The sequence below is a fragment of the Bos mutus genome, chromosome 16, assembly GCF_027580195.1.
Source record: "Bos mutus isolate GX-2022 chromosome 16, NWIPB_WYAK_1.1, whole genome shotgun sequence".
NCBI classification, from domain to species: domain Eukaryota; kingdom Metazoa; phylum Chordata; class Mammalia; order Artiodactyla; family Bovidae; genus Bos; species Bos mutus.
In genome coordinates this window covers 66,705,232-66,720,126 of record NC_091632.1, presented here as the reverse complement: position 1 = coordinate 66,720,126, position 14,895 = coordinate 66,705,232, and the positions used below count along the sequence as shown (strand labels likewise).

The following is a 14,895-nucleotide window of genomic DNA, read 5'->3' as shown; positions in this document are numbered from 1 at the left end:
TATGTGTGCATAATATTAAATAAATATACATATATTTTGACATTATAAAAAGGTAATAAACATTTTTTCATATATAAGGGGACTAAATTAAATTTTCTTAATTCCTTATATTTAGGATGTTCTGTTAAAATTATAATCTTAAAAGTATAATGGTCATTTAAAAACTCATGACCCTAAAATACAAATGTTTCATAGGACTCCAAAAGTGAAAATGATGTGGGGGAAAAAAATAAGGACAAAAATGAATTTGAAAAGAAATTGAAATCACATATAATGTTAACACACGGTTTGTTGAGTTTTAATCTGCATCTAACATTTTAAAATAAATTTAAATAAATCAATTCACATACAGCAAGAAAATCAGGTCCATCTTTGTTATAAATGAAAAGCAGCAATCCATTCAGTTGGTCAGTTCTGAACTTAAAAGAAATTTCAAAGTCCATTCCACCATGAAACAAGTATGGATAAAGCTCCAGGAACCCTTTAGAGAAAACAACATGTGCAAATTAGCATGTGCAGAGCAATACTGTTAGCTTCTTTAGGGGGTCATAAGACAACCTCAGGTCATATTCTGTCATTGAATAAATCTCTCACAAAAGAAGATGCAGATCAATGTCAAGAAAATCACCTTGTAACTGTAAAGAAGCGGAAGAATCAACTTCACATATCTTTTAAGAGGAAGTAATTTACTAATTCATGGACAATTAAGACTATTTTGCTGTTGTTGTTCAGTCTCTAAGTCGTGTCTGACTCTCTGTGACCTTGTGGACTACAGCAAGCCAGGCTTCCCTGTCTCTCACCATTTCCCGGAGTTTGCCCAAGTTCATGTCCATTGAACTGGCAATGCCATCCAACCATCTCATCCTTTGTCACTCTCTTCTCCTTCTGCCTTCAATCTTTTCTAGCATCAGGGGCTTTTCCAATGAGTTGGCTCTTCACATAAGGTCGCCAAAGTACTGGAGCTTCAGCATAAGTATCAATCCTTCCAATGAGTATTTAGGTTTGATTTCCTTTAAGATTGACTTATTTGATCTCCTTGCTATCCAAGGGACTCTCAAGACTCTTCTCCAACACCACAGTCTGATGGCATCAATTCTTCTTTATGATTCAACTCTCACATCTATACATGACTACTGGAAAGACCATAGCCTTGACTATATGGACCTTTGTTGGCAAACTGATATCTTTAACTTTTTTTAACACACCATCTAGGTTTGTCACAGCTTTCTGGCCAAGAAGCAATCGTCTTTTAATTTCATGGTTGCAGTCACCATCTGCAGTGATTTTCGAGCCCAACGAGAAGAAATCTGTTACTGTGTTCACCTTTTCTCCATCTATCTGCCATGAAGTGATGGGACCATATGCCAGGATCTCAGTATTTTAATACTTAGTTTTAAGCCGGCTTTTTCACTCTCCTCCTTCAGTATCACCAAAAGGCTCTTTAGTTCCTCTTCGCTGGGGCCATTAGAGTGGTATCATCTGCATATCTGAAGTTGCTGATATTTCTCCCAGCAATCTTGTTTGCAGCTTGTAACTCATCTAGCCCAGCATTTCACATGACATGCTCTGTGTATAAGTTATATAACAGGGTGAAAATAAACAGCCTCGTTGTACTCCTTTCTCAATCCTGAACCAGTTAGTTGTTTCATACAAGCTTCTAACTGTTGCTTCTTGACCCGCATACAAGTTTCTCGGGAGACAGATAAGATGGTCTAGTATTCCCATCTTTTTAAGAGTTTTCCAGTTTGTTATGATCCACACAGTCAAAGGCTTTAGCATAGTAAATGAAACTGAGATAGATGTTTTTCTGGAAATCTCTTGCTTTCTCTACGATCCAGCGAATGTTGGCAATTTGATCTCTGGTTCCTCTGCCTTTTCTAGACCCAGCTTGAGCATCTGAAAGTTCTCAGTTCATATAATGCTAAATCCTAGCTTGAAGAATTTTGAGCATAATCTTACTAGTACGGGACATGAGTGCAATTGTCTGGTGGTTTGAACATTCGTTAGTACTGCCTTTCTTGGGAACTGGGAAAATGACTGACCTTTTCCAGTATTGTGGCCAGTGTGGGGTTTTCCAAATTTGCTGACATACTGAGTGCAACACTTTAATAGCATCATCTTTTAGGATTTTAATTAGCTCTTCTGGAATTCCATCACCTCCACTAGCTTTATTGGCAGCAGTGCTTCCTAAGGCCCTCTTGACTTCACACTCCAGAATGTTGGGCTCTGGGTGAGGAACCACACCATTGAGGTTATCTGGGTCCTTAAGATCTTTTTTGTACAGTTGTTTTGTTTATTCTTGCCATCTCTTCTTGATCTCTTCTGCTTCTATTAGGTCTTTACCATTTCTGTCCTTTATTGTGCCCATCTTTGGATGAAATGTTCCTTTGATAATTCCAATTTTCTTGGAGAGATCTCTAGTCTTTCTCTTTTGCTGTTTCTCTCCACTTCTTTGAATTTTTCACTGAAGAAGGCCTTCTTGTCTCTCTTTGCTATTCTCTGGAACTCTGCATTTAGTTGGGTGTACCTTTCCCTTTCTCCCTTTCTTTTCACTTCTCTTTCCTCAGCTATTTGTAAAGCCTCCTTAGACAACCACTTTGCCTTCCTGCATTTCTTTTTCTTTGGGATGGTTTGTTTGCTGCCTCCTATTCAATATTTGGAGAAGGCAATGGCAACCCACTCCAGTACTCTTGCCTGGAAAATCCCGTGGATGGAGGAGCCTGGTAGGCTGCAGTCCATGGGGTCGCTAAGAGTCAGACACGACTGAGCGACTTCCCTTTCACTTTTCACTTTCCTGCATTGGAGAAGGAAATGGCAACGCACTCCAGTGTTCTTGCCTGGAGAATCCCAGAGACGGGGGAGCCTGGTGGGCTGCCGTCTATGGGGTCGCACAGAGTTGGACACGACTGAAGAGACTTAGCAGCAGCAGCATACAATATTATGAACCTCTGTCCATAGTTCTTCAGGCACTCTGTTTACTAGATCTAATTCCTTAAATCTGTTTGTCACCTCCACTGTATTCATAGGGGATTTAAGTCTTACCCAACTGGTCTAGTCATTTCCCCCACTTTATTTTAAGCCTGAATTTTGCTATGATAAGCTGCTGATGGGAGCCACAGTCAGCTCCAGGTCTTGTTTCTGTTGACTGTATACAGCTTCTCCATCTTTGGCTACAAAGAATGCAATCAATCTGATTTCAGTATTGACTATTCGGTGATGTCCATGGGTAAACCTGTCTCTTGTGTTGTTGAAAAAAAGTGTTTGCTATGATCAGTGCATTATTTTGGTGCATTTATGTTAGCCTTTACCCTGCTTCATTTTGTAGTCCAAGGCCAAACCTGCCCATTACTCCAAGTATCTCTTAACTTCCTACTTTTGCATTCCAATCCCTTATGATGAACAGGATATCTTTTTTTGGTGTTAGTTCTAAGAGGTCTTTTAGGTCTTCATAGAACTGATCAACTTCAGCTTCTTCGGCATTGGTGGTTGAGGCTCAGACTTGGATTACTGTGATGCTGAATGGCTTGCCATGGAAACGAACTGCAATCATTCTATCTTTTCTGAGGTTGCACCCAAGTACTGCATTTCAGACTCTTTTGTTGATTATGAGGGCTACTCTATTTCCTCTATGGATTCTTGCCTACAATGGAAGATATAATGGCCATCTGAATTAAATTCACCCATTCACATCCATTTTAGTTCACTGATTCCTAAGATGTTGATGTTTATTCTTGCCATCTCCTGCTTGAAGTGAAGTGAAGTGAAGTGAGAGTTGCTCAGTCGTGTCTGACTCCTTGTGACCCCATGGACTATACTGTCCATGGAATTCTCCAGGCCAGAATACTGGAGTGGGTAGCCATTCTCCAGGGGATCTTCTCCAGGGGATCTTCTGAACCCAGGGATCGATCCCAGGTCTCCCGCATTGCAGGTGGGTTCTTTACCCGTTGATTCACCAGGGAAGCCCATTTCCTGCTTGATCACACCCAATTTACCTTGATTCATGGTCCTAACATTCGAGGTTCCTATGCAGCACTGTTCTGTACAGCACTGGATTTTAGTTTCATCACAGACACATCCACAAGTGAGCATCGTTTCTGCTTCAGCCCAGCTGCTTCATTCTTTCTGGAGCTATTAGTAATTGTCCTCTGCTCTTTCCAAATAGCATATTGGACAACTTCCAACCTGGGAGGCTCATCTTTTGGTGTCATATTTTCTTTTTCTTTCTTTCTTTTTTTTTTGTCTTTTTATACAGTTCCTGGGGGTCTCATGGCAAATATACTGGAGTGGTTTGCCATTCCCTCCTCTAGTGGATCACATTTTGTCAGAACTCTTCACTATGACCCGTCCGACTTGGGTGACCCTGCATGGCATGGCTCATAGCTTCGTTGAGTTATACAAGCCCCTTTGCCATGAAAAGGCAGTGATCCATGTACAATTAAGACTATTACTGTGTTACTAATATGTAACTATTAACAATAAGTTGCATTGACATAAGAGAAAATCTGACAAATGACAGTGGTGAGAAAAAACAGTGAACAAGTATACAAAGTATGATATTATTTAACTTTCTATTCTGAAGATAGTTTAATGAACTTAATATCTAACTCATTTAGCCATAAACGTAGCAGGCAATAGTGGGCTGTTACTGAAAAACAAGCCATGTTTGGTCAAGCTACCATGTTCCCTTCCAATCCTTACCCTGAGTGGCTGGTAGACAGAGACTGTAGGTTGGGGTTATGCTGGGGACACTTCACCTCCCGTTCTCCACAGCCTTTGGAGCAATGGCAATGATGGTTATATTCTCTAGCTCTCCCTTAAGGACCTACTTACCCCATGACATAGCTGAAATTTTACTCTTAGGAAAACTACTGGTCTGTATAATGGGATGCAACAAATATACAGATTAGCCAGACAAAACAAAATTCCTTTGAAACATCTAAGTAAAACTATATTCTAAGTAAAACAGTGGACTTACAAATGGACATTAGTGTCACTCTCATATGTAAACCCAAAACTGTCAGAGATCTTACACATGAATATGTAGTTATGAATCTTACAATTTTATATTATATATTCAGACATTGAAAATATGTGTATGGGCATCATGGCATAACTAGGTGTTTCTGTGACAACAGGTTCATATGAGGTCAAAATAATCAGGTTGGGGAGACTAAATTATACCAAGATAGAACATACAAGTTAAGCAATGACCAATGTCTGTTTTAGACTCTTACCTGTCCCTAGAAACTGGGCTCCCTCTTGGAGTGAAGTGGGGCATCCCTCCCAGTCGTTATGCACATTGGTTTGCTCTTCAGAACTCTGCCAAACCAGATGCTCCCAAGTAGCAGAGGGATTATAATTCTTCATGAAATACACATCCTTGAGACAGCCCACAAAACCCTTTTGGACTATGTCTGCAGGGGTTGATAGATATCAAGAAATATGTACTGTGAGAAATTTTTTTCATGCAATTAATTTGATGTGCCATTAAAGTAAAAGAAAGAGGCTACAGGTCTCACTGCCTTCTTCCGACAAACTTCTTAATAACTCACATAAAGACCCATGCCAAAAGCTATGCTATGCTATGCTATGCTAAGTCACTTCAGTTGTGTCTGACTCTGTGTGACCCCATAGATGGTAGCCTACCAGGCTCCCCTGTCCCTGGGATTCTCCAGGCAAGAACACTGGAGTGGGTTGCCATTTCCTTCTCCAATGCATGAAAGTGAAAAGTGAAAGTGAAGTCGCCTAGTCGTGTCCGACTCTCAGTGACCCCATGGACTGCAGCCTACCAGGCTCCTCCGTCCATGGGATTTTCCAGGCAAGAGTACTGGAGTGGGGTGCCATTGCCAGAAGCTATGGTAAGTGCTAATAATTGGTATGCTATGCTCTAGTTTAAGAGTCATCTTATCTGGAGAAAGAGATGTTTGCACAAAAACCTTGGTTTTACAGTAATAGCAAGATCATTGCCTCTTGAATTAACAAGGAGATTTCATCTGCTTCTGGTCTTAAAAATAAAAGTGCAATAACACATTTTAAAAGCAAGATTTAAAGCAAGTCCATCTATACAATCCATATTTTATAATTTAGTACCTTCAGCATTATGAACCCAGTCTGTTATACAAGTAAAGCAATGTGTGTGCTTAGTCACTCAGTCGTGTCCAACTCTTTGTGACCACACTGACTATAGCCCACCAGGCTGTTCTGTCCCTGGGGATACTCCAGTCAAGAATACTGGAGTGGGTAGCCATTGCCTTCTCCAGGGCATCTTCCCAACCCAGGAATGGAACGTAGGTCTCTCATATTGCAGGCAGATTCTTTTCCATCTGAGCCACCAATTTTTAGGCATTAATATAATGTTACACTTACTTTTTGAACTCCCCAGACCAAGTAAGTGTGGGGCTTATGAACACAGTAAATAGGGTGGTCATAAGGGGTTGGGAAAGAGAAAAAGTGAGCAGATAATAGAATTAAAGAGCAAAAAAAAAAAAAAAAAAAAAAAAAGTTGAGAGGGCAAGAAGGCACCTGAAGCTGAGGTTGCATTTCATATGGCTATGTCCTTACAAATCAGTGCAAAGCTGAATTCTCAGCTTTTGAGTTCACGACCTGAACCTAGGGAAGGTATTTACCAGTGATCAGTGTTTCACAAAGTCAAGTTATATGCACAATGTCAAAGGATTTATTTATAATGGAATGATGTCCTCTACAAGAGGGGTAGTTGGTACTGGGGTATGCTCTCCTCCTGGTTCCTGCATGTACCAGAGCCAAGAAGCATGTGTGTATGTGAGTATGTGTGTGTATGTAAGTGGCTCAGTTGTGTCCAGCTCTTTGCGACCCCATGGAATGTAGTCTGCTAGACTCCTATGTCCATGGAATTGTCCAGGCAAGAATGCTGGAGTGGGTTGACATTTTCCACTCTAGGGTATCTCCCCAAACCAGGGATCGAACCTGTGTCTCTTGCATCTCCTACATTGGCAGGCAGATTCTTTACCACTACTGTCACCTAAGAAGCATGCTTGATGGGAAGATAACTCTCCCTTTCAGTGTGTGTGTGTGTGTGTGTGTGTGTGCATGCATGCGTGCATGAATGCTTTCAGGAGACTTCACCACCAGTCTAGAGTGACCAAATGAAAACTGTCCACTCTCTACAGGTATTTCTGAGGAGGTAACTATAATAAGTCAAGGATTTAAATATATCCCTCTCCAAAATTCAAAGTTTTTCATACCTTTGACCCCCAAATTATAAAACTTTGACTTAAATTAGTATAATTTATTTCAGCAAAAGTTTAATTACCTTCTTTGATATATCAAGAACTGGTTTCTAAGAATTTAAATATAAGTAATACATGGTTCCTCTAGAAAATAAGAGATCTAAAGGAAATTTTTGACATAGTGATGTAGGAAATACAGCATGAGGTAGAAAATAATATAATTATCCATACTTTAACATGATATAGTTTGATTCTACACTAAATTGTGGTGGTGTTCATTCACTAAGTCATGTCTGACTTTTTACAACCCTATAGACTGTAGCCTGCCAGGTTCCTCTGTCCATGGGATTTCTCAGGCAAGACTACTGAACAGGTTGCCATTTCCTTCCCTAGAGGATCTTCCTGACCCACAGATGGAACCCACATCTCCTAAATTGCAGGAGGATTCTTTACCGCTGAGCCACCAGGGGAGCCCCAATTATGGAGACAACATATAAATTCTATACTTTCCCCAAACTCACCAGAATCCTTTCTGAGAATGGTGTAACCCTGTGGCAGCCCACCCACAAACACTCCTGTGTTCTCTCCAATAACAGTACCACCATTCGTGGTGGCTGAAGAGCCTGTGGATGGAAAAGCAGATGAGAACTTCAGCAGGACAATCTATTCTACAAATTTAACAAATGATTAAACCCTTCCTTGTGCTTCGGGATGCACTTCCCTCTTGGTTCTCTGCTATTGGCTACTTTTCTTCACTGGTTCTTAATTATCATCCCAACATCTTGATGTTAGAATAACCCAGACCTCCTCTGTTCCAAGATCTCCTTACCACCCACATAAACACCATAAGTCCTCTAAAAGGATGAAGAGGGAGCTATACACCTGTGAGAACTCTGAAAGGGCCTGGGTCCCTCCGTGTGCTGCATACCAATGCAAATCTCCGGTTAAAATACATGCTACCTGGCTCTTTCCAGAAGAGTTTTGCTAAGCCCTAATGTAGAGCACGACTGCAAGATATGGGACTTGAGCAACTGGAAGAATGTAACTGGCATAACTAGGGTGGGCAAGCTAGTTGGAGAAGCAGATTCAGAGAGAAATGTTAGAAATTTAGAAAAGTTAGAAATTCCTAACTAACTCCATCATTCTTTGTGAGAATGGCATTTTTTTTCCCCCAGAGCCCAAACCACTCTAATTATCCCTACTTATATCTGGGACTGTGGCTTTAAATACATCCTGAACTGGTAACTCCCCTTTTTTATCTCTAATCCTGAAATCCTCTCTAAATGTACTGGGATCCAGGACTCAGCATGATATTTCCACTTGGATGGCTCATAGGTACCTAACACTTAACATGTTCAAACCAAACTCTGGACATTTCTCTCTGAATCTACTTCTCCAACTAGCTTGCCCACCCTAGTTATGCCAGTTACATTCTTCCAGTTGCTCAAGTCCCAAACCTCACAGTCATGCTCTATATTAGGGTTTAGCAAAACTCTTCCGGAAAGAGCCAGGTAGTATGTATTTTAGTCTGTAGACCATACAACCTCAAGCAGTCATAGACAATACATAACCAATGAGTGCAGTTATCTCTAATAAAATTTTATAAAAACCTTTCCAGCCTCCTCCCACTACTCACCAATGGCCTCTGAAGAACTACAGGGGCTCCTCCTAATCCTCCATCTTAATCAGCTTAGGGAAATGTTTCTTAAGATTGGGGTTGAATTTCTTCTAGTCCTGACACCACTCATATACTCTGGGCTATAATTACCTCGCGACTGTAAAGAACCCTCTGCCTCCGAGTCCTAAAACAGTTCAAATAGTGAGGATCGCTAACAAATCTAAAGAGGTTCTTGTCTCTGGGACCTATTCCCTTTCCTTTAGGCCCTTTGAGAGATACATGCCTTTTTTTCCTTAGTTCCTCTGTCCCTACCCATTTATTAGGGACAACTACTATTGCTAGTGTTCCAAAAGGGAGAAATATTTCTTGAATTTCAGAGTGCTGCTGCTGTTGCTGCTAAGTTGCTTCAGTCGTGTCCGACTCTGTGGGACCCCATAGATGGCAGCCCACCAGGCTCCTCCGTCCCTGGGATTCTCCAGGCAAGAACACTGGAGTGAGTTGCCATTTCCTTCTCCAACGCATGAAAGTGAAAAGTGAAAGTGAAGTTGCTCAGTCGTGTCCAACTCTGGCGACCCCATGGACTGCAGCCTAGCAGGCTCCTCCATCCATGGGATTTTCTAGGCAAAAGTACTGTAGTGGGGTGCCATTGCCTTCTCCGGAATTTCAGAGTAGTCATCAAAATAAACAGCCAGTTGAATTAAATAACCCTTTGTCATCTTTATTTGTTCTGTCTTTGACAGTCCTAGAGATGGTTTTGGAAACACTGATCGTTTGTCCCTACTGAATCAGTCTCCACCATCCTTATGGGCAAAATTTCCAACTGACATTGGCAAAATTCACAGCATGCCTGCTCCCATCTAGATTCAAGTAGATCCTTCAAAATCTCTTCCCAGAGTTAATCAATACCCTATACGTATAGAAGCCCTTCAAGGCATAAAGTCTATAATAGAAGATTACAAAGCTCAAGGCTTTATTATCTGCATACTAGTTCCTGTAATGATGCTATTTCATCGGTGAGAAAACCTAAGGGCAGAGTGGAGGATTGTCCAGGACCTCAACATTGTTGCTCCCCGATACCCTGATGTTCCTAACCTTCAGATGTTCTAACATCTATTCCTACTGGAAGCAAATTCTTTACTGCAATTGATTTATTCAGTGAATTCTTCAGTATTCCACTTGATGAACTAACCAGCATCTTTTTACCTCTACTTGGGAAGAAAAACAATTCACCTGGACAGTAATGCTTCAGGGTTTTACTGAGCCCTTCTTATTTCTTGTAAAACCTAAAGGTTGATCTAGATGATATAAAGTTCCCTATAGGTCTACTCTGTTGCATGTGTGAATGATTTGCCTCTTTGATCTTCTTAAGCCTGCTCACAGGAAGACAGCAACCATTTACTAAAGCTGTTAGCCTTAAAGGGACATAAGGTCACCAAAGAAATATTGCAGTTTGCCCAAAACCAGGTTTGATATTTAGGGCAACTGATATCAGAACAAGGGCTATACTTAGATCTAGACACACTTAATAGTGATTGAGGAATCTATTTTACTGTCCAAGTACTTCAACAAGTCTGTGCTGTTTGGCAGTTTTACAACATTTTCATTGTGCTTACCACTCTCAGTCCTGCGGTTCAGCTGATCACAGTAATGGCATTATTAATACTCAACTGGCAAAATCAGTAGAGGTCCTACAAGTACTTTGGCCCAAAGCATTGCTATTGGCCTCTCTAAATCTCAGATCCACACTTTTTGGAACTCAAAAATTCTCACCCTTTGAAACAGTTGCAGGACACCCAGCACATTTGGTTCCTGCTTTTTTGGCCTCCAACTGAAAAAGGAGAGATATTCCAATAATGTGAAGGCCAAATTTCTCCTATTAAAAATAACCATGTTTTGGTAGAGCAATCTTTTTATACTGTGCTCTCAAGAGATGAAGACTTTCCAACCTGAATATTTTATCTATTAGAAAAGATACCTCCAGAAGAACTTTCTTCAACCTCATGAGAGAAGCCTCATCAGGTATTGCTCAGCAAGGCTTGTGCCACGAGAGTCCAAGGAATAGATTCCTAGACTCTCCAAATTCTGAAGGAACCTCAAATAATCTGGTGATATTAAAGTAATTATTTCCCATAACTGAAGCAGACGACATCTGATGAGGCAACTTCCTGAAGAAGGTTGAACCAAGTCTGTTGGAAATTTATTGCTAAACATTGGTGATGCCATAATGCTTCAGATCGTCTCCAGTGTCCTTGATCTTGATAATACAGAACAAGGACTATAGATACAAACGGTCTGAGAGTTCTCCTCCTACTCCCCCTTGCTACTCAAATATGAACTCAGTAATTTCCCATTCTGTGCTACTCCCCTCTGATGTGAGATACCATACCCAGGAAAGGTAGTTCCTGAAGTTAAGGGAAAAAAGCCATTGAAACTAGAAAACCTGACTCTTGATCAATGGTACTCTGAAAGAGAAATCCTGATCAAGGGAGGGGAAATATAAAAAAATAACAAAAAGAAACCTCAATTAAATAGATCTGAAAGGCCAGAAAGAGGAGCTCTCATGTGATGAGTCTATCAGGAAGAAGACTCTTCTTTCTTGGCAATGACTTGGCCAATGAAAAGACACATGCTTGTTTACTACAGCTCTTCAAACTTCCTTTTCCACTCTATAAAAGAGTTTACCTTCCATTGCTGTGTGGGAGCTACATATGGCACCAAGATTGCAACTTAGATGCCCATCAACAGATGAATGGATAAAGAAGTTGTGGTACATATACACAATGGAATATTACTCAGCCAAAAAAGGAACACATTTGAGTCAGTTCTGATGAGGTGGATGAACTTAGAACCTATTATACAGAGTGAAGTGAGTCAGAAAGAGAAAGATAAATATCATATTCTAACACATATATATTGAATATAGAAAAATGGTAGTTAAGAATTTATTTACAGGGCAGCAATGGAGGAACAGACATAGAGAATGGATGTATGGACATGGGGAGAAGAGAGCAGAGGGTGAGATGTATGGAAAGAGTAACATGGAAACTTAATTACCATACATAGAATAGATAGCCAATGGGAATTTGCTGTATGGCTCAGAAACTCAAACAGGGGCTCTGAATAACCTAGAGAGGCGGGATGGGGAGGGAGGTTCACAAGGGAGGGGATGTATGTATATCTATGGCTGATTCATGTTGAGGTTTGATAGAAAACAACAAAACTCTGTAAACCAATTATATTTCAATAAAAAAATAAATAAAAAAAATATGTAAAAAAAAAAAAGATTGCAGACTCTGAACTGAAATTCTTTGCTGATTCTGAATAAACCCATCTTTGCTAGAGAAACATCTATTTGTCTTAGGTCCATACTTCCATCTTTGTTCCCCTTAAAATTTACCCCCCAAAGAGTACCCAGAGTGTTAATTTTAAAGAAAGAAGTCATATCATGTCATCCTCTTTTCAAAATTCTCCAATGACTTCCCTCTTTGCAAGTAAAAGTAAAGCAAAACTAAGTAAGAGCCTTTGCAAACTGTAAAGACCTGAAAATAACACAAAGTTGATACTGATGACTTTGCTCTTATTTTTGCTTTATTGAACCCTGCATAGAGGAGAAAATAATTGCCAAGATTTCATCATTTAAGAACACCTCAAAAGCAAAATCAACAGCAATTTAGATGAAGAAGGGATAAACAGGTGAAAAAAGGGATGAAGAAATAAAAGCACAGAGGAGTATGGCAACATCAGCATAGCAATAGAGGCATTTATATTTGTCAAGGAAGATCTTACCTGTGAACAGCCCATCAAGTGTGATTTGGCCCAAACCTTGATGCCTAATAGCAATTATCTCATGCCATTTGCCATCACTATATTGTTTACCATCATCATTAGTTGTGGTAACTTCCACTGCAGACCCCTTAAGGGAATGAATGAGTGAAAAAAAATCAGCGAGTAAATATACATATTCAGTCAGTTCATTCATTCAGTCACATCTGACTCTTTGCGACCCCATGGACTACAGCATGCCAGGCTTCCCTGTCCATCACCAATTCCCTGAGCTTGCTCAAACTCATGTCCATCGAGTTGGTGACGCCATCCAACCATCTCATCCTCTGTCGCCCCCTTCTCCTCCTGCCTTCAATCTTTCCCAGCATCAGGGTCTTTTAAAATGAGTCAGTTCTTTGCATCAGGTGGCCAAAGTACTGGAGTTTAACCTTCAGCATCAGTCCTTCCGATGAATATGCAGGGCTGATTTCCTTTAGGATTGACTGGTTTGATCTCCTTGTAGCCCAAGGGACTCTCCAGAGTCTTCTCCAACACCACAGTTCAAAAGCATTAATTCTTCAGTGCTCAGTTTTCTTTATGGTCCAACTCTCACATCCGTACATGACTACTGGAAAAACCAAAGCTTTGACTAGATGGACCTTTGTTGGCAAAGTAACATCTCTGCTTTTTAACATGCTATCTAGGTTGGTCACAGCTTTTCTTCCAAGGAGGAAGCATCTTTATATACATGTTACTCATACATGTATATTTGTTAGAAACCAATTTATAAATTTCAACACAATCCTGAGGCAAGCATGTACACATTTCAAACAGAATTCAAAGTTAAAGTTGATACATCATTCTGGCATTTCTCTGATGTATTTCTGCATTACCATGAGGCTCAAATCTGAAAAGAACTCTTCAGAATGAAAATCTCTTATAAGTACACTTGGATTTTGAGTAACTATACTCAAACAAAAGGTAATGAATTTTCTATTCTAATATTTTAAATTTGGGGCCAGAAATATGAAAAAGACAAGACTTTGAAACTAATATAGTACCATTAAAATGATTCTGCTCTAAAGATAGTAAAATGTGTGGCAAGTTAGTTTCTTTTACCTTCACTACACGATGAATACCAAGAAGGAATTAGATTCACTTTAAAAATTAGTTACTAGAGGTTATCATATTGAGTGAAGAAAGATGGAAAAAGAAAAATATCATACAATATCCCTTATGTGTAGAATCTAAAAAGAAATGATACCAATGAGCTTATTTACAAAACAGACTCACAGACTTAGAGAATGAATTTATTGTTGCCAGGGGGGAAGCATGAGGGGAAGGGATAGTTAGGGAGTCTGGGACAGGTATGTACACACTGCTGTACTTAAAAATGATAACCAAGGACCTACTGTACAGCACGTGGAGCTCTGCCCCTTGTGAGGTGGCAGCATGGGGTGAGGGAAGTTTGGAGGAGAATAGACAGATGTACATGTATGGGTGCGTCCCTTTGCTGTCTACCCAAAACTATCACAACATTGTAAACTGGCTATACACCAATATAAAATAAAAAGTTTAAATTAAAAAAAACTAGTTGCTAATACCTTTAACATAAGTATTGTGGTTAAACTTAGTACTCAGTGATTTGTAGTCTAAAATCAAGCATTTGCACTTTTGCTTAAGGTAATAGTATCAGAGTTAAAAATGAGTTCCTAAATGGATAAAATCAGGAAATGGCAGGTATTTAGAGATTAGCTCAGAGGAAGTGAGGATAAGAAAATAAAGAGAAGAGATCTCTTTCATCTTAACAGTTTGGGGCCACGTATATCATGGTTAGCACAATGGTGCGTTTTTTAATGTTAGTGAACACATAAGACTAAGTAAAAGATATTTCAACTTTGTTACCATCGTCATTTGGGCTTCCCTAGTGGCTCAGATGGTAAAGCATCTGTTTGCAATGCAGGAGACCCGGGTTCGATCCCTAGGTTGGGAAGATCCCCTGAAGAAGGAAATGGCAGCCCACTCCAGTATTCTTGCCTGGAAAATCCCATGGACCGTGGAGCCTGGTAGGTTACCATCCACGGGGTGGCAAAGAGTCGGACATGATGGAGCGACTTCACTTTCACTTTTCACTTTCACCATCATCATTTAAAACTACTATGATTAAAGAAAAAAAAAAAAAACAGGAAATTACTCTAAACCTTCAAAAGGAAAACAATTTTTGCTTTCTTTCTTTGAGCGTCTTCAGTCATGTCCAACTCTTTGCAACCCCATGGGACTGTAAGAATACTGGAGTGGGTTACCGTT

General features: G+C 40.0%; 1 protein-coding gene across 1 annotated transcript in view; it reads right to left on the bottom strand.

The window, feature by feature from the left end:
- Nucleotides 1–14,895, bottom strand: part of USH2A (usherin) — a 928,983-nt gene that overhangs the window by 534,286 nt on the left and 379,802 nt on the right. The window contains exons 22-25 of the mRNA XM_014481290.2: nucleotides 12,613–12,739; nucleotides 7,730–7,831; nucleotides 5,235–5,414; nucleotides 351–481 (exon numbers count right to left, since the gene is read on the bottom strand). Of these exons, the coding sequence (XP_014336776.2) occupies nucleotides 351–481; nucleotides 5,235–5,414; nucleotides 7,730–7,831; nucleotides 12,613–12,739 (540 nt within the window). The remainder of the gene's footprint in view (nucleotides 1–350; nucleotides 482–5,234; nucleotides 5,415–7,729; nucleotides 7,832–12,612; nucleotides 12,740–14,895) is intronic.